Source organism: Mixophyes fleayi, chromosome 3, assembly GCF_038048845.1.
Source record: "Mixophyes fleayi isolate aMixFle1 chromosome 3, aMixFle1.hap1, whole genome shotgun sequence".
Lineage (NCBI taxonomy): Eukaryota > Metazoa > Chordata > Amphibia > Anura > Limnodynastidae > Mixophyes > Mixophyes fleayi.
The window spans coordinates 79,542,818-79,569,011 of NC_134404.1; the positions used below are offsets into that span (position 1 = coordinate 79,542,818).

The following is a 26,194-nucleotide window of genomic DNA, read 5'->3' on the forward strand; positions in this document are numbered from 1 at the left end:
GAAAATAATGAACAAGCCTGTACTACTCATTAATGATATCCATATAGATTACAGTAACAGGGAACAGAATATACATGTTATTTGTTACATGTTTATATATTAAGGCAGCTGAGCATTTAAAAATATGAAATGTTTACAATGGATATACAATTACGTGAGAATATACATTTCAATAAAACAGCTCAAAAATTTTAAATATGTATAGATCAACCACGAGATAATCACAGATGATGTCATAGAAAATACTAAGCTGTGATATAAAGGAACACTCTATTAACTTATGAAACAAAAAAAATCAGATTGATATGAATGATAAGAAATAGTTCTGTTCCTTATAACTCAATATAATATATCAGAAATACTTACAAAAAAGAAGGCAAGGCACTGGCACAAATTGAAACTAGATCCATTTCCTTCAATTTATATTCCAGAGAAGCCAAATACATTATTTAAAAAGGTCAGCAAACATATCTATCATCAAGTTATTTGGAGGTGGAAAAACCTCCTTCCTCAGGAGAATGCTTAAAGATGTTCAGAGGACACTATCCATGCAACTGTTGTAAAATGTGCAAATATCTTCACAAAGATGTCAGAACATTTTAAGACTCTGCTTATTTGATTAAAAGCAAAATAACTGCTCAGATTGATATTAATAAATCTGTTGTGTTTTCTATTTTGTATTACGAATGTAGCTTAAAGTATATCAGGAAAATTAGAAAATTCACATCCAAAAGCATGTTAAGGACATATATGTACTTTAGAATACAGTATTCCAAAATACTTTTGCAGATTTTGCTATTCAAACCCTGAGGGTTTAGCATTTAAGGTTATACAATATGTCAAAACAGTAAAAAAAAAAATGGGTGGAAATAAATGACTCAAACTCTCACAAAGAGAAACATTTTGCACTGTTATTTTGAATACCCTTTATCCAAGGGTACGCAAAGGATGTGAAGTTACTCCTATTTTTATAACAATGCATTCCGCCCTTTTTATTTAAATAATATGTTTTTATCTGTCTCCCCGCTTTCTCCTTTTTATTTTACAATAACTACATTCCAACTCTATGTGATAATATTGTTTATTCTAACAATAAAAAAATATAGTAATAAAATATGTTAAGTATTCGATTATTTTTTTAAAACATTTTTTTATTTTCATTTTTATAAATTTATATAGAGTTTTAATAATACCTCGTTCATAATGCCTCAAAAACCCAGTTATTGTCGGGACTCACCCTGGCAACCCGGGTTGAGTGTGAACTGGGTCCTCTGAATCTACAAGGATTGGATGACCCAGCAATTGAACCCGAGTCTTTTGAAGGGTTATTTTCATGTCCGGCCCATGTAGATGCCAGTCTGAACGGTAAGACACGGGTTTTTGTTTTTTTAAAAAAATCAACATCACAAGAGGAGCCAATCAAAGCTCCTCTTGTGATGTTGCCAGGTAGACCCGGGCAGACCCAGGTTCAGTGTGAACCTGTTCGACCCGGGAATTTGCCGGGGTGGGAGGCTCTGTTACCCGGCAATATCCTGGGTTCATATACCCGGATATTGTCGGTCGGCAATGTGAACGTGGTATGAGAGAGCGGTTTAAGGGTTCTACCCTGGGATTTATTAATATTAATTTTAAGAAAATGCCTTTTTTAGCAGTATTTCTTACTGTATATTATTAAAATGTCTAGGTTTTTAAGATATTTTCTTTAAATGTTTGGGTCTGACAGACAATTATTTATGTAAATTCAATTTATATTGCTACTTAGTTTTGACTATGACATCATCTGTGATTATTTGTTAATTCAGAATCCATTGTAAACATTTATTAGTAACAATTCACTTCTATAGCTTGTTTCTTGCTGTTGAGTTTTCAGAGTCTGACCTGGTTTGAACTTATACAGAGAAAGTCTGAATTTTTAATACTGTTGTACAACGTATTGATTTATATCATTAGTGATTATTATGGGCTTGTTCATGTTTACTTCTAGACTGGGGTTTCTGAATTTTGATTGGCTGAATGAATATTCTCACTGAAATGGAATTGGCCAAAGGAGAGTCTTATCCGATTGGACTGAAGCGTCACAACTCTCTTGCGCGATTGGTGAGCTCATATAATTTGAACAGAATGCCCCTAGAATAGTAAACAACACATCTGACAAAGTTCCATCGATGAAATGCATCCGGACGTGGCTTGGTTGAACATACAGTTCAAGCTTAGAACTGGCAGTGGAGCTTTACTAAAATATCCAAATTCTGTGGCTCTATTCCCTCAGGAAATGGTGCTGGACAGTACGCGGTTCTTACTTTTTAAAGGCTGTTTGACAATAAAAGGTTTACACTACGAACACCTTTTCGTTTCCACATTTGAAATAAATGTCAAACACCATAAACAATGTCGTAATATCAATATTTTAAATTTCTACATGCTCAGTACAGTATGTATTACAGAACAGTGGTGGCTGAAAATGCTGGAAATAAAACTTTCTTTTAAAATATCATTTCTATATAAATAAGAAATGATCATAGACTGCTGAAATGCACATCACTGAGCTCGCATTTGGAAAGCCAGTCACAAGGCATTGCTGGTGGGGAGACAATGTGCAGTATTAGATTTAATAACACAGTCACAATGTTGGTCCTCTTTAATCAGCATGGGCAAAAGTAATTCTCCTCCACTCTCAGAAGGGACAGAGGCACATGATAAAGGGACAAAAGCAGCAAGAGATGAGAAATGGAGAGCCTACGACAGAGCTCCCAGCAATTACATAAATGAGAATGGCAAGAAGATGCATAGTGCAGTACAATAATGAGGTATGGGAGTCTAGTGAAGAGACAATGTATGCCTGCATTGTATGAGTGTCGATGTGAAATTCAATTGCTTCTTACAATATTATTTTCTGTTCCTTAGGTTTAATACTTGTTGAATGATATTTCATTCCGTGCTAAGTCTTTTCTAAACTCGGGGAAAGTTTCTTGAAAGGAATTTAAATATACAGTTGTGAATAGATTTCCTTATAGTAAAACTGATAAAGAATATTGATGATGGCCAGACAAACCACCACTAACATTTTCCACATTATCTATATCTCTTATTCAATCAATCCAAATCAACAAAATCCAATACAACTGTGCAAGATTTATTTAATCATAAAGTCATTGATGTTGATAAAAAATATCCTTTAATGTATAATAGGAGTTTAGCATTTTTTACGATTGGAGAAAGCAGTATTTTTATGGTGGGTTTCCCAAAACACGACCCGCCAATTGCATTTGTGGGGTCTCTATGCCCTTATGCACTCAATAGACAGGTCCTGCCCGCATGAATGTCACATATGATGGCATGATTAACAGAATCATCAAGGGCAGAATACACCACGACATGAGGATCAGCTGCTGAAGTTGTACTATCCAAGCAAGGATGCCACAGGGAATTTTCCAATACGACAATGTAGTCCTACAAAATAGGTCTGTTCCACTTTCTTTAGGCCCTAAAGCCTGGAGAATACCAGTGGCAGAAAGTGTTATCTTATTAATGGTGGCAGAATTTGCAGTTTTACAGTTATGCAACCCAGGATTGCATCAATGTGTGTGAAATTGTGTACGGGAATGTGACTAATGAGAGTAGCCAGTACGCATTACTAGCACTGTGCACGTATTACAGCTTAAACCAGAGCACAGGCCCAACAGCTAAAAGGTAAATATAAAATCCCTATCCTAATATATATATCCTTAAACTGGTGAATAGGCCAACGGAACCATTAATATTCAAATTTTGCACCTAACGATTAACAAATACTGTACACTTCCATAAATATCCATAGGAACTAAAGCGATGGAATTCATTGATAAGATATTTTAAGCATATATTTGTATTAGTATATATTACCTTTTCTTTTTTTAGTGTACCTGTGACTGTTAGGTCTACCTCTGTAACCAGAACATTTATACCTGTACATTTTAAAGAAAATGTCTATTAATGTTCTGAGTCATTTATTCCTGATAAAAGACTACTAAGGTGTTAAAAACAGAGTTATTTTTAATAATACAGATTTTATAAAATAAGCTTTTTACATAATATTAGTCAAACCTCTAAAAATATTGGTCCTGAAGGATGTAAAAAGTTAATATCACTGACACACATTGAGAAGAGTGGGAGAGAGAGTGTGTGTTAATATTGTAACTGTATGAAAAAAAAAAAAAATATATATATATATATATATATATATATATATATATATATATATATATTGCATTTTTCTGTGTTAGCAGCTGTCATATTGTTTGCCTTGTCAAATAAAATGAACAGAAAAATAAACAATAAAAAAATGTATCCCAATTATTTAAAATTGCAGACTGCTGATTTGACATCACTACACTCAGGAAAAGTTTTTCTCTTTTGTTCAAATGTAGCAAGTGAGCAAAAAACATATATAAGTAAATATTTTTCAATCTAATGTCCCTTTATATTGAGTTGTAGCATGTATGTTTGGCAAAGTGAACAATGTGTTAAAACTACTCAACATTAATAATGAAAATTATATGCAAGCTGCAGCCACAGCTAAGCCGCTTTATGTGAGGGGAAATAGACTGTACAGTACAAGAGCTTCCTATTGGTCTGTGCAGCCACACCCCTCTGAGGCTGCGTTCTCAGCTCTGCGCAGCCACACCCTTCCAAGGCGGTACTCTCTTAGCACGTGCAGCTGGGGTGAGAGGGGGTCCATGAAGTCATACCAGAGCCCAAGATTACTCTTGGAAGCTCTACTTATGACTACAAAATGGTGAGTTACATTAATTTAATTATTAACATGCACTGGTAGAAGAGGTAATGGGCAGAGTCTGAATTACATTAAAGGTTGACACCAAGGTTAAGAGCAGGTAGGCACAGATGTAATTTAAAGGATCATGAACCGGAGAATGGGTGGTTGATAGTTGATGGGTGGAGTAAGGTTAATAGGCTATCTGTGGAAAAAAGCTAGTCAGCAAGGACAGAACTACCCACAGTGCGGGCAATGCTGCTGCACTGTGTCACATGACAAGATCTATTAACAGAGAACACATTTAAAACTTTTTTCAATTGTAATTTTTCGTCTTTTTAATCTGGCATGATCATTTCTCTGGAGGAACCAAATGACACATATCATGCAACATTATATAAAGGTGCCATAGATAATAAGTCAGGCTCATGAATCACATTACGTTGAGTGCCGGGGATAGTTTACAAACCATATGTCTGGACACAGAAGGAGATTGCATGCATTATAAGTGTGATTTCTAAATTACTTACATAGGTCACATAACTGGGCAAGCAATCACCGGGAATGTAATCATGGATAGATGCAGAATTGAGCATACAACTGCTTGTAGGTATTTTGCTGAGCATAAAAAAAACTGATGGCACATGATTCTACATCAAACAGCAGATTGACATGTTACTATCAGGTAGACACATTACTGGGCATACAAGGTTTTTATGGGCACATTAGTCAGCAGAAAACTGCTGATGTCCATATTACTGGACATAAAACTGCTGATGTCCATATTACTGGACATAAAACTGCTGATTGACATATAAGTGGGCAGCTGCATAACATATCAACTTGCATTTTGCGGAACATAAAACTATTCATGGATATATTATTGGGCACATTACTGGGTATCTTAGTGCTAATGGGTATTTTTACTAGCCATATTAGTGCTGATAAGTTTATTTCTAGCCACATTTCTTCTGTTGGCCATATTACTACAGGTATGACTAGATGTGGTCACAAAACGTGACATATTTCTACTGTTGTGCACATTGCTACTGCTGGCCTTTCACACATCTCCCCAAGATTGGGGATGTTGTAGCTATATGAAATGGGGACTTTTGTTACTCCATAATACCTCTGTTATATAGTATGTGGGCTATTGTGATACTACAATATACAGACTTTGGTTGAATAATATGGAGACTTTTGTGGCTGCATGATATGGGGCTTATGTCATCTACCTATCTGATTTCTCCCTGGTATCGTGGTTGACCATCTGGCTTTGACTTTGGCTTGTCTGACCCTCCTGCTTTCCTGTTTCTGAATTCCATTGCACCACTAGCAATCGGGCACCTACAGTCTGTGTCATACCCAGCTATCCAGCCCTGGTGTCTGCATTCCATTGCACCACTAGCTATCCAGTACTACAGTCTGTGACTTCTCCAGCTATCTAGCTCCTGTGTCTGCAGTTCTTTCACTTCTGTGTTTGTCTCCTGGCTGTCTGTCTACCGTCCTCTGAGTACTTCGCCCTGCAGCCCACTACAGTTTCTCTGCCTGCTGATCATCCATGCCTTTTGCCTCCCAAGTAACTTGGAGTCCTGATACCCATAATGCATCCGGTGCCTCCTGCCTCCTGAGTAACCTGCAGTCCTGACACCCGGGACTCCTCCTCTGCTTCCTGACTCCTAAATAACCTGTACTTCCGACACCCGTGACTCATCCGATGCCTCTTGAATATCCTGGAGTCCTGACATCCGTGGCACCTCCGATGCCTCCTGAGTAACCTGGAGGCCAGTCATCCGTGGATCGTCTGGTGCATCATGCCTCCTGTGTAAATCAGGTATCCTGACATGAGTGGTTTATCCTGCTTCTCCGGCTTCTGAACTAGACCTGGTTATCCGGCTTCTCAGCACTGACTCTTTGAACTATATTATTATTGACCATTCTTTGTATGTTTGGCTTCCTGTGTTATCCATGCTATAACTGCCATACCCTGCTATACTCATTGCTTTACCATTTATTGCATCCTAACCTGTGTTATAATAAACTACTTTGTTCCACTTATGCTCTCTCAGTGGTCTTCATATTGGGAATCCTGACAATATTAGGACCAGCTCAATCTTATGTTAGTAAATTAAAAATGAGTACAAGGCTATTTATTTTTTAGTCTACATTAAAATACCCGCCATCATCAACATGACTGGCATCTCTACTGCATCATGGTACACTTAAAGTGTATGATGCGAAAATCTTCATGCAGCAGATACATTGAATTTTCTATATAATTAAATATGAGGGTTTATAACCATGAGAATCAAATACAAGGACCCACTCTCCTTCTGGCAATGGGGGCCCAATCATTACTGTACTGGGTCCACTGTTTGTTCACCATTGCTATTAAGCCATAAAAAAGAAAATATTGACTGCTGTGCAAACCTCTTGTGGAGACAGTGGGGATGTGTACACACAAAGCAATTTCTGATCCGTAAAACATGGAGGAAAATATCAGCTTGAAATTTCATTTTCCTACTGTGAAGTTGCAGAAAAATACCCTATATTTATATGTCCCTTTAAGGTTGTACTGTACATGAATCATAGAACACGTGAATGTCTGGTTGACATGACGATGCAGACTATTTAAAGGTGCTAGTGGTCACCCCAAGTATGTTTTTAACACTTTGGGTGTGAAGTTCATTCAGCTAAATTTTTGTTTTCTACTTGAGAAACAATCTGCATCTAAAAACAACTGTCTTTTACGTGTCAACAACATGTGCGCTATTTGTATTTTATTCTATGTGCTGTTTATAGCAACCACTCATATTGTATTTTTCTGCATGTTAATTAACATGTATACATATTGCTGTGAGTTTATATAGAATACATTAAACAATTATCACACATTTTGTTGAAGTACAATTTTGTCCTTTGGATTACTTCTTTTATATTTCAAGTTAGTTAACGTGTGACTACGATGTAAATGTTCTTCTCTACTTAGAGGATTTTAGAGCTGTATATTGACATCAGAGTCAGGGGTCACTGATGTGTTTTAAAATGCAGATTACTGATTTTAATGGGTACATTTTAAATTTAGTTAACCTGGCACAATTTTCATACTGCTAATTTCAAGAGGAGGTATAGTTTAGTTAAACAGTTTCAAATATGCCTGTTCTGGCCACAGGGTAAATATTTCTATAAAATATTCTGCTGAATCCAAATACTAATTTGCTTATTAAAATTACCATTAGGAGGCTAAATAAGGAAAGCTTTGTCGAAGTCGTATAATTGGATGAACAAAAAGTATATTGGTTAATATTGTTTTGTCGTACAATTGCGATCAGTATGCCACTAACACATGGCATACTGCGAACGGTAAAATACGCACGCACACACTCGCACTACAACATTTAGTTATTTATATATATTTCATATTTATATTGATTCCATTCCACAGTGATTTATGAGCAGATAGTATTTAGTTTATTATTACTTTATATATTATCATTATATATACACTTTAGTGTTATTTAAGGTTCAGGTTATAGGAAATGTATCATGTCTGGTATCATTTTAATCCCCTATTCATCAGCAAGTGTCCAGTTCATTCGTCGAAGAGATCGCACATTGCATACTCTAGTTAGTGATGTTAGGGAATAAATACTTTAAGTGATACTGACTATAAAATGCTAATAGACTAGTTAAAACTGGAGTCTTGGCGGGAAAAGTCAGAGCACAACCCCTGGAGAGATGACCCCACCTTTGGATATTTTAGTTTGAACTGGCCTATGACCTGCAGCACTCTGGACCTTCCTGATACCTGGACCAATGGAAGCAAGCCACACCATCTGCATTGTTCTCACTGTAACACTGAGTGTATATAATAACAGCTCTCACTGGCACTGGCCTCAGTCTCTTCTGACCACAGTATTCTGGAGTAAAATACTGTCTGCTGGTGCCAGTGGGAGCGCGGTATGTATGTATCTTTTGGTATGGGCTGTACTGTATTATAATCATGTATTGAATTGTTAAATTATTGCATCTGCTAAAATAAATTACTTTGTGCTTTGGAAACACAATACAATCGTTTATGCAATGCTTATTTGAAAACAATAGAATTACTTTAATAGCTTATTTGCCAGTTAATTCCTGTTATATATAACCATATCCTGCACAGTAAAATGACAGGGAAATCATGATTCAGTTAGCCAAATCCTGTTAAAAATCTGAATAATTCAGGCAAAGTCTGAAACCTGACATTTTATGTATCCTTAGTTTTACTGTGTCAGGAACTGAACTTGACGAGAGCCCTGGACACTGAGCTGCTAACCTGTTATGATACTTGTCTGTTGCTGAGACAGTTATTATTTCAACTACACTTCTTGAGAGATTATTTTCATTGGTTTCTAATTATTCAATGGGATTCACCTGTTCATAATCTCCTGCATAGTAGCTAAATACATCATTATATTCAGAACTTGTCATTGCAAAAATATAGAATGTGGGAAAGATGTAGATTAATCTGTGTATTACTAATTTTTTTGTTAGATTGAGAGCAGTGTATAAATCAGTTTGATTTGTCTATCTACTAATGGGTCTATGTCATTTTTCCCCCCAATGTAAAATGACTTACTTGTGAGATTTCTTCCAATTAGCTCCACTTGCACTTGCCCCACAGTCATATGCCTGGATGATGAAGGTGTACTCTTTTTGCAGTTCACAGTCAATTGGTCCTTTGGCTCTGAGTCTACCTTCACCCGATGTTCTGTTGAGTACGACAGCTTCAAAAGGAGTGTCCTGACCATGGATTTTAAATGCACATATTTCTCCTGTAAGATAAAGTACATAGATAATTGAGTCAAACGGCAGCATACATTACAAACATTTTTTGCAGGGAGGTTTTAAATTATGTTGTCAAAATATTAAGCGAAAATATGAATATTGTACCTATAATATAACAGATGGTATCACTCTTACTGGGAGGGACTATGTTTGCTGCAATTGCTGCTCTGTTATTGATTTAAGTACTGTCAGCTGTAGAGGTCGATAAGTAATCAGCCAATCAGAAGCCGATAGATATAGCTACTAATAATCATCATTATAACTGCATATCACTGCACCAGGCCACCACCTGCAAGAGGTATTTCCTCCTAAAAGGCACATCTGGGAATGTATCCACACCTAACTGTGTTGCAATTACATTTTAAACTTTTCTAAAGCATATGAAGAAGTCACATCCTTATACTACTTAGTAGATTAGCTAGTAGCTCTCATATTGCTTTCTATTGATTTTATTTAATAAGATAATGCTACAATGTTTAATACAATTCTCCAAGCTTTGAAGTGAGTGAGGACAGAACAACCTGTAGCCAATCATAACATAAGGCAATTAATAATAGCACAGATGATTTCAGGACATGAGTGTACTGATCTTGTGGGAGGCAATTACCTATCCACTCATTTGGATATATTAGTGAGACTAAGGCTACATATGATAAGGTCAGCATGTGTGGGGAGGGATATGGAAGCAAGCAGGAAACAACTAACTGTGAGACAGGGAAAGAAGCAGGGTTCCCCAACAGCAGTGTAGTGATTTTAGGCTCTTAATGCAGGAAGATTATGGTGTTAAAATACACCTGCATGAAACAAACTTCATACATCCAACTTGTTTAAAGACCTCTCATCTCAAACGTTAATACTTCCTACTGTCCCAGAAGGTCTTGGAGAATTTAGGGGGATCCACCTTACAATGGGAGAAGCCACCCTCCCATTACTACTTCTCTTTCTTGTGCGTCATCAGGGTCCGCCCCCTGTTGACAATGATGCAGTTCACTCCATCGCACAGCAGGGGCACTGTCATCACGCCTTGTCTATGGTGCGTGAGGATGTGATTGAGTCATTGCAGAGGGGAGCAGGGAATGGTGATGCAAGTAGTATCCTCGTGACACAGCACCACTATGTGATGACTTGAACTTTTGGCACCCTAAACCCCTTATTATCCCCCTCCTTTACATTATCATGATTTAGCTTTGACAATCTTCTCACAGAGCAGAATATATAGGCAATACCCTAATTTATAATACACACTGTTCAGTGAAAGACCCTCTTCTCAGTCTCTCATCTTGGCAAAAGCCTACTTGTACGCATTGCTAAACCCAGCTCTGATCCCCCATATCCTTATGAATGTTTATCTATATCTAAACATGTAATGCAGTTTAAACATACTTCAAATAAACACAATACTAACCTAACATAATTTATAACAAACTTTATCAGTGAGTGTTTAACATAGCTAAGCATTTCATAGACTATGGCAAATCTGACGGTTTGTCTTTAATTGCTGACATATTTCAATTGTATAGCTCAGCAGTAACTGCAATTTTTAAGACATAAAATGAATCGATATTTCAACTTCCTCCATAGAAGTGTTTTGTAGTTTTATGAAGTGACTGGTTCTTACTATATCTCAGAAAGTCTCTTGTATCCATAATTCAATGCTATTTTTCTTTAAGTATCATATTTTTATAACAATGTTTACTGCATGCTGATTATTTTGGTACAACACGTACAGTAGCTTCATCACATGATAAATGTCTCTAGCACTATCTTGTTTGGCAGTGGGATTAATTTCTTGCTCTCATTAATTTCTCGGTCACATAGTCTAATTATAATTACTGTAACAAAAGTCATTATTAATATCTTCACAGCACGGATTAGATAAATATTACAATAATAATGCTAATCTCTACTCTCTTTTATGTGCTAAAAATAACAATAGCTTCCCTTGCACTTTCTATGACCCAGTATACAGAGTTAGGAGATAAGTGTGTCTCGGCCTATTTTCCATGTCTGTATATAGTCTAACAGAAAATAATATCATCATTGTTTTTAATTTATATTATTTAAATAAGTCGTGATTTTAATCAATTATTCACATTAAAAGACATTTTCTAAGCAAAACACTATTTCTAGATCAGGCATTTTTATTGATTTTAATGGAAAATATATAACATATATTGCACAAATTTGTTGTACAAACATTACACTTGCCACTGTTCCCTACTACTAATAAATATGTACCAGGTTAATCTATTCTACTGGCAGAAGGTCATTCATAAAGAGTTAGTTTGCTTTCAAAATGTGTAGTGGTAATGCTTCCTTACTCTGCAATGTGTATGTATATCTAGGGGCAACATGGCCATAGACTTCTCTGTGAGTTTTCCTAGTAAGCCAATGGCTCATGGGGCCACTTAATATACCGTTTGTTAAACTTTATGCCGATTTCAGCACTTTTAATCTGCGTATGGCTCATCGAAACCGGCCCAGGCCTGTTAGTGATTGATTGATATTGATTTGTAACCTGGTGGCTGGCCCCTCCCCAGGGAACAGCCACCGGATTCCATGTCATGAGATCAGCCCTAGTCTGTTCCCCCTGGTGTCAATGTATCTGCACCTGAGTAAGAATGTGTGCTCAGCTCCTTCAATCGAAGCTCAGCACACACTGACTTGACGCTCATTCTCAGTATGAGGAAGCATCAGAAAAGTGTGTGCTGAACCCAGATTGGAGATGCTCAGCACACATAGTTACCTAGGATGTTCACTACCACCTCCATGTATCTTCTGTTACATGTCTCATTTCTGGCCCCCCTAAATTGTCTTACCTTGGGTAATATTTGCCTCTTGTCAGCCCTATGTGTTTCAAGTGGCCTCCTTGAGTAAACTCTGTTAACGCCTTGACTATCAAGCCAACATGCCCCATGTTTTTCTAATGGCCTCACCTCAGCTCCACTTCTCATCCTGTTCTACCCATATCTCCTCCACTTCTCACATGTTGGTCAAAATTTTCCCATGACTTATGTGCTTCCCATCTTCATTCACCATATTTATCCTGCCCCCAGTGTTCCCTATTATTCTCTCTTTCCCTCTTTCTCCCCCTGTCTTCATCTCTTATGCTCCATTTTCTTCTTCTTGCCTGCTCCCACCATGTCCTTGGTCTATAAGCTTCTATGACCTACTTTCTTTGTGCTTTTCCTTTTTCTCTCCACAAATAGAGAGAATGTGAAATGACCATATATTCAACATTGACTGAGCTCTTGTGGTACATAAAGGAGTGAGGCTGGCTGCTTGTAAGTCCCAGAGGAACCATAGATTTGGTTACCTGGGGCAGGTTATGTAGCTGTGTGGATACGTAAAGAATTGCTCTCAGGTGTGTATTGTGTGTGTCCCTATCATTGTGGAGAAAAAGTTTGTAAAGTGCAGCCAGAAGATAAACTGGGTATGTGACTGTGTACTAGACTCTACATTATATGGTGGTTACTAGGATCCTCTCTCTATTGTTTGATGGACACTAGGATCCTCTCTCTATTGTTTGATGGACACTAGGATGCTCTCTATATTGTTTGGCGGACACTAGAATGCTCTCTGTATTGTTTGGCGGGCACCAGGATCCACTCTATATAGTTTGATGGACACTAGGACACTAGGATGCCCTCTATATTGAGTGAAAGTTACTAGTGGCTGCCTACTATTTTGTGTTGCATTGGCCTCGCCAACCTCCGATGTGGCTGGGTATAAGTGTGCTAACCCCTCATATGTTTGTGTTGGCTTGCCTACGTGAGGCCAATTTCATAATTTTTTTCCAGGACCACTTTAAGTTGCCAATCTGCCCCTGCTTCAGAGATTGCCTAGGTGTTGCATTACTTGAACATTATTACCATATGTTTTTACCGTTTTGCCAAAAAAAACCCCCAACCATATATGCTTACAGAAAGAAATCTGGGACAAATGTAAATTTTTGCAAAGTGATGGCATTTTGAAAGAGAAGCATATAACAAACGTGTAAAAGTAGTGTAATTCATAAAGGTCTCTACATATTCGTGGCACGAGATCAGATGATGCTTTATGGTTAAAGTGGAGCTATGTAAAATTGTTGCTTTTAGGAATAAGCCTTTAGTTGATAATTGCACAATCCGAAACGATATGGGCAATAAAAAATAAAATATTGACGAAAAAATTAAAAACTCTAATTCTCTAAAATTATATATCTGCTCTGTATCTAGTCCATGTTTATTTAGTGAAAATACGCCTGTCTGATTTTCACAACACTATATGGATTTTAATTATACAGAAAACCAGACAAATTTAAGTGGTACAGTCCTGTAATAAGGGTGGCAATCAATGAACAAATTAGAACAAATATAAGAACAAGCAGATTAGAAAGAGAGGAACGCATGTCCAAACTTATTGATCAAAAACTTACTATGATCTTGAAGTAGAAATATGTTATACACTGTACTATCCCTAAAGTCACACCCTGCTTGCAATTGCAAAATATGTGCAAATGTTTTTGTAAAGCTCTATATGACTAGTGTATACATGCTGTAATTAGTGAGTACACTATATTTTTGGACTGTACAGGTATTGACAACTTAAACAGATATATAATGTTAAACAGTATGATATGTTTTGGGGGTGAGTGTACATTTCAACATGCATCTGATTAAGGTTAGGCTGCTTGGTTACCATGATTACCCACAATGATGTTAAGCATTGTGATGTCATCTCAGCTAGAGCTGCCCAGTGCACACAGTCACTCAGTCACAGTCACTCAACAAGTGAGTCACTAGGTTCAGGATCAGCTACAGATCATCAAATGCTCCGAGTCATCGGGTATCTGATTGCAGTGAGGAAGAAAATGTATCCAGGTCTGATATATATTCTGACTTATTGATAAGATCACATGTTTTTTAGTGTACTTTCTAAGACACTAAGGGGTGTATTTACTAAAATGCTGGTTTGAAAAAGTGAAGATTTTGCCTATAGTATTATACTAGAAATAGATTAGATTCTAGTTATCATTTATTTAGTACATTCTACAAAATGACTGCTAGAATCTGACTGGTTGCTATAGGCAACATCTCCACTTTTTCAAACCCGCAGTTTAGTAAATGTTCCCCTAATGGCCTGATTTACAGTTGACCAAATTTTTTTTAGGATGCAACTTAAAATGCAGTCTACAGATGTGTTCTCATCAAGATATGCTTAGAGGTTCTTATTTAAAGTTGGACACATTTGTGTCCAATGCAGAAACACAAATGACATGGGGCAAAAAAGTAAATTTACATGTTTATTTTGAGTTTTATTAAAAATGAATACGTAAATTCACCAGTATAATGATATGTTTAAAGCACATTAAGATATACTTTAAGCGTATCATTATGCAGTGACATACTCGATACACAATTCATCATCATCTATTTGATAATGAATGGTGTTTTACTATTAAAAAAAATGTTTAATTAAAAGAATAAAACAGAGAACCGTAAATGTTGACAGCTAACACAGATATACGATGCTATTCACTATGATATGTTTTAGGGGTGAGTGTGCATTACAAAATGGAGCAGGTGATATTAAGGTTCAGCTGCTAAGTTACCATGGTTACCAACTATGATATCAAGCATTGTGATGTCATCTCAGCTAGAGGATGCTGATCTCTCTAGTCCAGTGCACACAGTCACTTTACTACTCAGTAAGTTGGTTCAGCATTGACTACAGATCGAGAAATGCTGTGGGTCATCAGGTATCTTGAATGCAGTGAGGAGGAAAATGTGTTCAGGTTGGAATATGTTCCTTTAATGTGTTTAATATAATCTAACTTTTTAGCTTAGAATCAAAACTCTACAACTAAAACCGCCTTTCACATATATTGCTAAGATCACAAGTAACATTTAGGGCCTGAATTGTACAACCTTAAAACCATACTTGCCAACTCTCCCGGAAAGTCCGGGAGACTCCCGAAATTCGAGTCAGTCTCCCGGGCGAAATGGCATTTCTCCCGCATCCCTGATTTCACAGAGAATCGCGTCATTTGACGCGATTCTCGGTAAATCACGCCATTTTGGAGGGCGGGAGGGGACGGGACGAGGCCAATCGCGTCATTTTGGCCCCGCCCCCGCGACGCAAATGACTTTTTCACGGGGGGGGGGGGCAAAATGACGCGATTGGCCCCGTCCCGCCCCCTCTCGCCCTCCAGTCTCGCCCCCTCTCCCGGAAACAACTATGCTTAAAACTGCACCCTCTCCTAATGGACAGGGTTTTGGGGTAACAGTGATTAGTATTGTAAAACTATTGTCGAACTACAAGTGCCAGCATGTCCATGGCTGCCAGAGCATGCTGGCGCTTGAAAAACTACAAGTGTCAGCATGTCCTGGCAACCAGATCCTACTGGGACCTGTAGTCCACCTGTAAGAAAAATATAATAAAATAAACACATAGGGCTGTATTTAAAATGTACAGATCAGTCGTATCACAAGAGAAATGGTGTTTTTACGCCGGAGTCAGGCTTCCCTATCTATCAAGTGCTACAACTGTGCTATCGACGGAAGTAGCCAATGTGAAAAGAATTGCAGCAGTACATGTACTGTCACAATCCTCCTTTCACAATTGCCATCTCAGGACGGCAATAGTAGAACATATAGAAGAGAAAAATGATATATATATAAAAAAAAAAAAATTATATATATGTATATATATATATATATATATATATATATATATATATAATACTGCATATAAATGCTTTATTTATTTATTAAAATAAAGTGTTTTTTTTCTTATCTAAATGCCAGCAAAATCTTTTTTTTTTTTTTTAAATGTATACATTTTATTTTTACAGTTTATTTATTTGATTTTTTTTTTTTAGAGTGGAACTGGAAGTCCAAGTCAGGACTTCCAATTCCACTCTGTATGCATGAATTGGCAATCTGAGAAACACAAACGCAGATGTGCCAAAACTGGCTGGCAAGGAGGCAATCTAGAATCACTAGGCAGCTTGTCCGGCGATATCTTATCAGTAAATTGCAGCGATAACTGATTTTCTATTCCTGACATAAGTTGTGATAGAAATGTCTTCTTATTGCAGCATAATAAATGAGGGCCACAAATACATTGCTAAAAGGCCTTTATTTAAAATAAAATCACTCTTACGCGCCATCATTCAACAATTCATTTGTCCCCTTCATCCTTGTTGTCTCTTCTTTCTTCCAGCTTTTAAACCCATTTGTAAAAAAAAATCATGTAGAACTCTGAGGACATACTCTGCAGGTGCCTTTCACAATAACTTAATACAGAGCAGCTTCGCTCTAATTGGGTCTGAGCATACGAGAACCACACTCTATTGGCTATTAGTAGTTATAAAGCATATACGTATGCTGATGCTTGAACAACTACAAGCACCAGTATGCCTTGTCATCCAGAGCCTGCAGCGACCTGTAGTGCCATATACAAAAATTATGGGGGTGGGCTGATACACACTGTGATAAAACCCTTTATTTAACTATAGACTCCGCCGAAACCCTATTTCCCTTGAGAGCCTGGTTGTTAATGACAGGATGGGAGGCCTCTCATTGGCAAATGAATACAGATCAGCTTCATTCTAATTGGTCAGAACATCAGCCACTACCATCCAGAAAGCAGGCCTATAAGCAATATATAAAAAACATTTATACCTTTGCCAGAATATTCTGTTTACACATCCAGTTTCCTGACCTGCATCTGTATTGACCACAGCTTGTTTATCTGACCTTGTTCCTGATCCTTGTTTCCTGTTACTAACTAGTGGAATTTACCTCCGTTCGTTTACCTGACCACATACCTGTCTTTTATTCTGGTTATTACCCCCTGGTATCCACCTAAACTAAGCTGACTATGCTCCTGGCTTTTGAACCTAAGTCTAAGCGTGCTAACCACTGGAATCCTTTCCTGCACACAGTTCCCAGCAATAAACCTGTGATCCTCACAGCGTCATTTTGTGTAAATATTTTTTCTCTACAGCATCATCTCACATGAACAACTGTAACGTTTGCTTTCCACAAAACCCATTATGACCTATTGTAGCTGACTTGAAAACTAGGTCACGTTCCACAAGTCTTATACTAAAACTATTAACTTCAGTTTTCATACAGAGAGTCTTCTGCCATCCAGTCTGGAATAAAATTGACATTTATGAAAAGTACAGTGGGGGGGTTTTATTTAAGAGCATGTGATGCCCGCAGTGGAGGAAAAAGTCAATGGGCTTTGTCTTCATAAAACGAGTAAAATCTTATCAATCTTCCATTGTAAATGGCTATACATCATAGTCCTGTACGCCTAATGTCATGCACAGCCATATCTGCATTACCAATTTATGACCTATATTTTTTTTTTTAAACACTACAGATGTTCCTGTGCACAAGTGGGAAAAGTAATGTGAGATCCAATGAGTGTTTGTTGTCAATTAAAATCATCCCACTTGCAAGTACTAGACACTGCTGTTCTTGGCAGTACAACTTTATATGTTGCCTGGAGAAATTGTTTTTTTATATCTTTTATACCTAGCATAAGCTGCAGGTTACATTTGTAGTCATTACTAAATTTCAACAGTATGCATTAAGATATTTCATGAGCATTTTTCTAGACAGAAAACAGTATACAAGCATATTATATTTTTAATATATCACACCTATATAATATAAGTTATCATATACTGCACACAGCCATGAACTGTACTTCTAGATCCTGAGTCACTAAGGAAAGTAAGGCAAAAAAAGGAGTAAATGTTCTCCGGGACAAACCATGTTACAATGCAAGGGGTGCAAATTACTTTAACATTTTTCAAATAAGTTAAATACTGGCTGTTTTTACATCTAACACTAATTCTTGCTAGCTTTATTTTTACACTGAAATTTAAAGTTGATCTAGGGCAGTGATGGCTAACCTGTGACACTGTAGGTGTTGTGAAACTACAAGTCCCAGCATGTTCTGCCAGCTATCAGCTAGTTATCTACTGGCAAAGCATGCTGGGGATTGTAGTTTCACAACATCTGGGGTGTCACAGGTTAGCCATCACTGATCTAGGGCATGTCCTATCCCAAATATAAATACGTCCCCACATTTTACATTTACTTCCCCCTCCAATGCACAATGCAGCATGGTTTTTGCCCAAAGTTACTCCTTTTTTATGCTTTGCTCTCCTTAATGACTCAGGCCCCAAGCGTGTCTATACTGTACAGTGCCTGTTAACTTTCAAAACAACAGGTTAAGAAAAAAATATACTTTACTCACAAATAGGGCTTATTTTTCCTTAAATGAGTAGTTAAACATTTAGATACTGTTTATTCATACTTCAGTAGGCAACGTCCGGGAGAAGGGCGTGACTAATGGGCGGGAGGGGGCGGTGTGTTCGAATTGCGTCATTTTGGCCCCACCCCATGAGTAAAATTAAGTTTTGTCGCGGGGGACGGGGCCAAAATGACGCAATTCTCTTTGAATCGTGTCATTTTGACAAGGGAGTCCCGGGATGTGGGAGAAATGTCAGCTTTTGCGAGAGCCGGCAGATTGACCTGAATTTGGGGAGTCTCCCGGTCTTTCCGGGAGAGTTGGCAAGTATGTGTTTATTACTTGCCTACAACACTTTTTTCTCTGTACATTTGCGTACTTACATGCACAAATATACCTTCGTGTAATTCTGCGAAAACATGAAGCAATGTAGACTAAAGGCAACTGCACTGTGTAAATCTAGTTAACCTTAAAAATAAAATAATTTTAATTAAATGTTGTTTTCATAATTATTATTCCTTTCCTTTAACAAGCCAAGTACTACACCCTCCTAAATTATGCCTTTATAGATCTAATTTCAATCTTTGTACAATCAGAAGTGGAATTAAAGCACATTACATTTCTTCCAGATGGACACAAATCAGTACCCACCTGAGACTGCACTACGCTGCCCTAATTCCATGACTGTCAGGAAGATAGATCAGGTTAAGGTGGTTGACTGAGGTCCACCAAGATAAAACAAGAGATAATTTAGTTCAGGGACTTGCTGTCAAGACCACTTTAGGAAGCAAGGACATGAGAGAGGTACAGTTTCCTATGTCTAATAATTGCAGTGGTCTTTAGAAACCTTGATCGTATTAGGCTTCAGAGTGACATATGGACAGTTGTACTATGAGATTCAATATAGTAGATTGTGGAACAGTTACTTGTAAAAATCAATTGGAACAATTACTTGTTAAACATTGTTTAGAACAGATATATATAAGCCCTTTCACAATACAGCACTCTGGATAATCTCTTATCACTGGTATTACTTATAAGGCACAATTGTTAACGTAAATTAAAATGAATAAACAACGGTAATAAACTAAAATTATGGCAGCAAACACCCTGTACCTCACTGCTCTGTACCCTTTCACTCACAAGGAAGGGCTGCAAATGGAGGCAGGAGAACAACCTGGGCCGCTAATGTTTTTACAGATGAGGGTTGGCCCTGAGACAAAGACTTCCATTAGTGCTGCATTAATGCACCAAGCCGTCATGTTATAGAGTAACTGTATAGTGGGTCTACCTGGCCAAGACCAGCACCCAGGCAGCAGATTTTCACATGTCTAGCAGAAGAAAAATATACAATAATGGTTATCTTGCCGGAAGACATAGCTACCAACTGAACATGTGGGCAGCACGGTGACTTAGTGGTCAGCACTTCTGCCTTACAGTGACGAGTTCAATTCCTGACCATGGCCTTATCTGTGAGGAGTTTGTATGTTCTCCCCGTGTTTGCGTGGGTTTCCTCCAGGTGCTCCGGTTTCCTCCCACACTCCAAAAACATACTGGTAGGTTAATTGGCTGCTAACAAATAGTTTGTGTGTGTGTGTGTGTGTGTGTGTGTGTTAGGGAATTTAGACTGTAAGCCCCAATGGGGCAGGGACTGATGTGAGTTCTCTGTACAACGCTGCAGAGTTAGTGGCGCTATATAAATAAATGGTGAGGATAATGAATTGCTATCTATTCTATCTACTTACACGATAATGTCCCATGAGTATAAATTTGCCACTTACTTATACTAGCCCCACTTGGCTGTATGCTTACCTTCTTCATGGTACTGTGGCATCTGATGGGCACACACACATTAGTCTTTTTGTAGTCTGTGACTTAGACATTTGTAATAGTTTAAAAAGCTCTGATTAAACTGTACAAACTACTGATACATATTGCACCAAAGGCCTTATGAGTGATAGATGACTTCTTTTGTCACCCATAAAAAACTGAAACAGACACTACCTCATACAGGCAGGCGTCCTGCTTGTAACAAATAGCCAGACATTTTTCTTCCCCATCGGAGGAGTGTTTGACGCAATAAATTATAAATGAAAACCGAGTTTAAACAGAAGGGTTTTTTTTTATTTTATTTCTGTAACACAGCAGGATTTCTAACCCTTGATTTTCATTACTAGAACAAGCTTATTTTTGTAAGTACTTATAGAACCCCTTCTCGATAAGTTTATTATTATTTTAAAATATGATTCTGATTTCTTTTTAACTGCTGTAAGATTTGATTTAGAAGCTTGGTGAATTGTCAATTCAACTTTCACTGGCCAAAAAAAGTACATGCTGTAATTTGCTCGTTATCATGCTTTTCTCAGCCAAGCTTTTGGGACTAAATTTGCAGATACTGAACATATGGTAAATTTAGAAACACATGTTAAAAAGTAACGGAGTGCTCTCACTTCATTGCAATTCCACTAATGTGCAACATGATTTGAATGAACATTGAAGAAGTATATAATCGTAAGATGATCATTAGAGAATCTTAATCTAAAATTATCCAATTAATCTCTTAACTTTACATGTATTATTATAATCTGTCCTAACTATAACCTCACAAAGGCAGTTACGCAACTGGTGAACCATAGTACAATGCTAGAAGCAGTGGCGGATCCAGGGGGGAGGGCGATCGGGGCAGCAGAAAGCCTACCTTTAAAATAGGTCCCAGCCGCCGCTCAAAACGGGAGGGGGCGGGGCCAATCGCAAGCGGAAGGCAGTGCTAAACGCGAGTCAGTCAGAGTAAAGGAGGGGCGTGATTATGCAAAATCGCCCCCTTAAACATAAAGTATAGTGCCGTCCCTGACTAGAAGGAAGGCCTAGAGTTCTGGGGTATGCCCCATAACAATCAGAGGGCAGTATAGTTTATTCCTCTTTGGGAAGCTAAACTCTTATTATTAATTATTATTATTTTTATTATTATTATTATTATTATTATTATTATATAGAACTATACATACACTATTCCAGTGTGAATAAAACTTATTTGAAACACTAGTCAATTGGTTTAGATGCTGGGAGCTTGATATATCAAACTTTTTAAAAAGGAAAACTGGAGGTGTTGCCCAGAGCAACCAATCAGATTCCAACGATCATTTATCTAGTACATTCTAGAAAATAACAGCTAGAACCATATTGGTTGCTTTGGGCAACACCTCCAGTTATCCTTTTTAGAAGGTTTGTTAAATCTACCCTTGGATTTAATATTTGCTGTATACAAAGATGGAGGACTTAATTTACTGTAAAGCTGTAAATTTAAATCAAATTGTAAATCAAATCAAATAGCAATAACATGACAATTTTTCCTGTGTACAGGTTAGCAAACATTAAATTGACACTCAACTCATCATGTTGCCATTCATGTAAAACACTATCGAGCGTTTTATGGAAACATTATATCATGTTGCCAAGGATTCCTAAAGCGCTAATTTTCTATTACATTTTTTCTCACAAGTACCATTTTCTACAACCAGATGTTGTAGCGCTGTATTTCCCATTTATACTATAGTAATTTTATTAAAATAAATAAAACAGACAGTGCTCTAAAAACTCCAGATACGTTCATATTATATAAAGAAAATAAAAAGAAATACAGTATTTACTGTGAATAATATATACTGTTACAATAACTAATTGGCATAATCTCATAGAGAGGTCCTGGAAATGGCAAAAGAGACAGTCAGAGACCTGAAGAAGAGACCAGGTCAATGATAAGAATGTGCTACGGCCATGAGACACATGTGTTGACTGCCTATCATCTCTTTATTTTATTTTTTTACATTTTAGAAATATTTTTGAGACTTTTATAATTTTTTGTTAGTAAATGTGATAGTTCTAGAAAAATTAATCTGAGTATTTTTTTTAAAAAAAATGTTATTCATTTTTTACAATGAGCTAATGTAATGCGTTACATTGTCAGGCATACTGAACAGGGAAAATGCATTATACACATACAGGGTCTGATGTTAACGTAAACTTTATGTTTAAGTGATTTTAGGAGTCAACTCACTGTTGAAAAGCTCCAACTATCATCAGCAGCTATTTATATAGCGTCATTAATTCCGCAGCGCTGTACAGAGAACTCACTCACATAGGTTCCTGCCCCATTGGAGCTTACAGTCTAAATCCCCTAACATACACACATACACACACAGACCAAGAGAGTTTAAGGTCAATTTAATAGCAGCCAATTAACCTACTAGTATGTTTTTGTACTGTTGGAGGAAATCGGGGCATCCAGAGGAATGTCACTCAAACACAGGGAGAACATACAAACTCCACACAGATAAGCCCATGGTCGGGAATCTAACTCATGACCCCAGTGCTGTGAGGTAGAAGTGCTAGCAGGGCTGTCTTAACACATGGGCATGCTGGGCAGTTGCCCTGGGGCCCAATGAGCATATGGACCCCATAGGCTTGCAAGATTTCAGTTCATGTGACCAACTGTGCAGGAGAACGTTCATTTTCAGGACTGAAACTCATATGAAAAAACTGCTTTGCAGCACAATGGGGCAGCAGCATTTGAACTGGTTTTCACTCATGTGTATGGAAATAATACCCTAAAGACGACTGACTTCAAGCCAATTATAAAGCAATTCTCTGCAAAGAAATTTGTGTTGAACACTTGATTAATAATAAATTAGTCATAGTAATTTTATACTGTGTCATCTCCGTCTGTATGATTTGCCAACTGTGTACCTTTTTATGTTAAATATCTTGTTTTTCAACTTGAAGGCTCATGTTATATTGTACAAACATTTAATTAATCTTTGGTGTTCAGCATGTCTTTTAATGTTTAAACACTGATTTTGATGGAGGTACCAATAAATATAAGCTTAATTTTATCGATAAGTTACATTTCTATTCCTGTGAGTGGTTGTGTAGGTAGGGCCCCAGTGTACTACTTTGCCCGTGGGCCTATAATGCTGTTAAAATGCCCTGAGTGCTAACCACTAAGCCACCATGCTACCCAATGTCATTTACCCACATTTTTATTTTTTAAAAATTAACTAATTTGAAGTATTTATATTAGAGTAGCTAGCTACAAAGACTGGAGGATGGGAAAAATTCAACTTATTAAGTATTGTAAGATAAATGACACAGGACAAAAGTAATCCTAACCAACAACCTTTCAGGTAGTTAGTGTACATCACATTCCAATGCTTTATGTTTTAAACTGTTTTTAATTTTTATTATTATCCTTGACATATGTCACAGTGCTGTACATTGAGAGGATCATAATACAAACAAGTAATGTACATTGACATGAAGCAGAATGTAAAGATTTTCCTGTCAAATAAGTTTACAAACTAAAAGGTGTAGGGTACAAATTATAGATAAAGCAGAGGAATAACAATTGCAGCAGATGGTTGAGGAAGTGTTTGTGGCTACTGAGAGGCAAAAGCATTATTATCAGCCAATAATATTGAAGCAGCCAATGGTGACCGGCATTTCTGTGCAGCTACCAGTGTTGCAGTAGTTGGAGTGAGGAGAGCCAGTGGAAAGTGGATAGTATTTCAGTAGATGTTTGAGACAACCCCATCCTTGGTGCAGTGACACAGCTCGGCACTACTTTGTAGTCTCCCACTACCTTCACAATTTCTAACTGTTTTCCATTTGTGAGAAGATTATTATATGAGAGGTAGGCTGCAGTAGTCTCTAAGTGCCATCCACATGCCCCCAATACATGCCCCCAATACATGAATATTAGTACATGATCCAATGTAAACTTTGCAACATTAATTATATTACATTGATAAGTATTGAGTTGTTTTTTGGTAGAGATGGGCGGGCTCGGTTCCCCGAGATCTGAACCTACCCGAACTTTGCCTATCCGAGTACCGAGCCGAGTAGGCTCGGTACTCTCCCGCCCGTTCTGAATCGAAATCGAGGCAAAACGTCATCGTGATGTAGTCGAATCTTGGGGCTCGGTTCTCGCGATATTTGAAATGCATAAATACCCGCTTCCACAGCAATCCATCGCCGCATGACAGAAGGAGAGAGCAGGGTTAGGTCACAGGCTGTATTAGAGCAGGGACAGAGCAATAATTGTATTCTTTCTATTATTATTTCAATTCTTTTCTATTCAATCCTATTATTATTACCAATTCTATTAGCAATTGTTAGAGCAGGAAAAGAGGAGGATAGAGCAGGCATTTTTTTCAATTTTTTGCACTACAAGTGCTTTGGGGAGTCCCATATTCCCCAGTGTGAAACACTATTTTTTTTGGCTGTCAAAAGTGATATTTATCAGCAGTATCTATACAATTTTTTGCACTACAAGTGCTTTGGGGTGTTCGATATTCCCCAGTGTGAAACACTAATTTTTCTGGCTGCCAAAAGTCATATTTAGCAGCAGTATTTCTACAATATTTTGCACTACAAGTGTTTTGGGCTCATTAAAATGGATTCAAAGCAGTCCACATATGAGCAGAATAAGCAAGCAGGTGCTGGCACCAGTCCTGATGGTAGTGTTCCCAGTACGTCATCTGGTAAAGCCTATGTAAAAGTACATAGTCTTTTTAAATCAGGGGAAAAAACACACACCCAAATTTTTTTTTACCATATTGAAGCGAAACAGAAGTGTAACTGAGGAAAAGTTAAGTGCCGATAATTTTTTTTTTGCCAACATGCCATTCTACACACGCAGTGGCAAAGAAAGAATGAGGCCTTCCCCTTTCTCTATTAGTGGCAGATCAAAAAATGTTACCGAGTCTACTTCTTGTACGGTCACTCGTGACCAAGCAAGACCAAGTAATTTGGAGCCTAAAAGTGGTGCACAACTACTGTTACGCGTCAAAGGCGAGCTGCAAGAAAACAGTAAGACTTTAGAGGATAATGTATGCTCAGAATCAGAAATGACTATATGTGTAATCGTGAGCATTCTGTTAGTGTACCCATAAAGAAGGGCCATTTCAGCAGTTCTGCTGATGTGTGCCTTAACAGGCCGAGTGTAGCCAGTGATACACCAATTGAGGATGCCACTTTGGAATTAGAATAGGATGAGCGGGAGATTTGTGTAGGCGACGAGGGCGCTAATGAGGATGTTGATGAGGATGATGCAGACAGATACCAAATTGCATTTCTCAATTTCTATTTATATTCTACAGTATATAACGGCTGAATAGTTTTCTACTTTACTCCTAGTGGAGGGGGGTCTGATGCAGACAGATTCCAAACTGCCTTTGTCCATTTATTTTAATATTCTAATTCTACAGTCTATGCAGGCTGCTTTTTTTCTATTTAACTACAAGTGGAGGGGGGGGGGTCATAGACAGCCACCAAACTACCTTGGTCCATTTATGTTTTATATTG

The 26,194-nt window shown here is 37.5% G+C and overlaps 1 protein-coding gene across 1 annotated transcript in view; it reads right to left on the bottom strand.

Annotated features, from left to right (window-relative positions):
- The window catches only part of CLSTN2 (calsyntenin 2), a 707,966-nt gene that overhangs the window by 184,534 nt on the left and 497,238 nt on the right, over positions 1-26,194 (bottom strand). Inside the window, exon 3 of the mRNA XM_075201886.1 lies at positions 9,372-9,567. Coding sequence (XP_075057987.1) covers positions 9,372-9,567 — 196 coding nt within the window. The remainder of the gene's footprint in view (positions 1-9,371; positions 9,568-26,194) is intronic.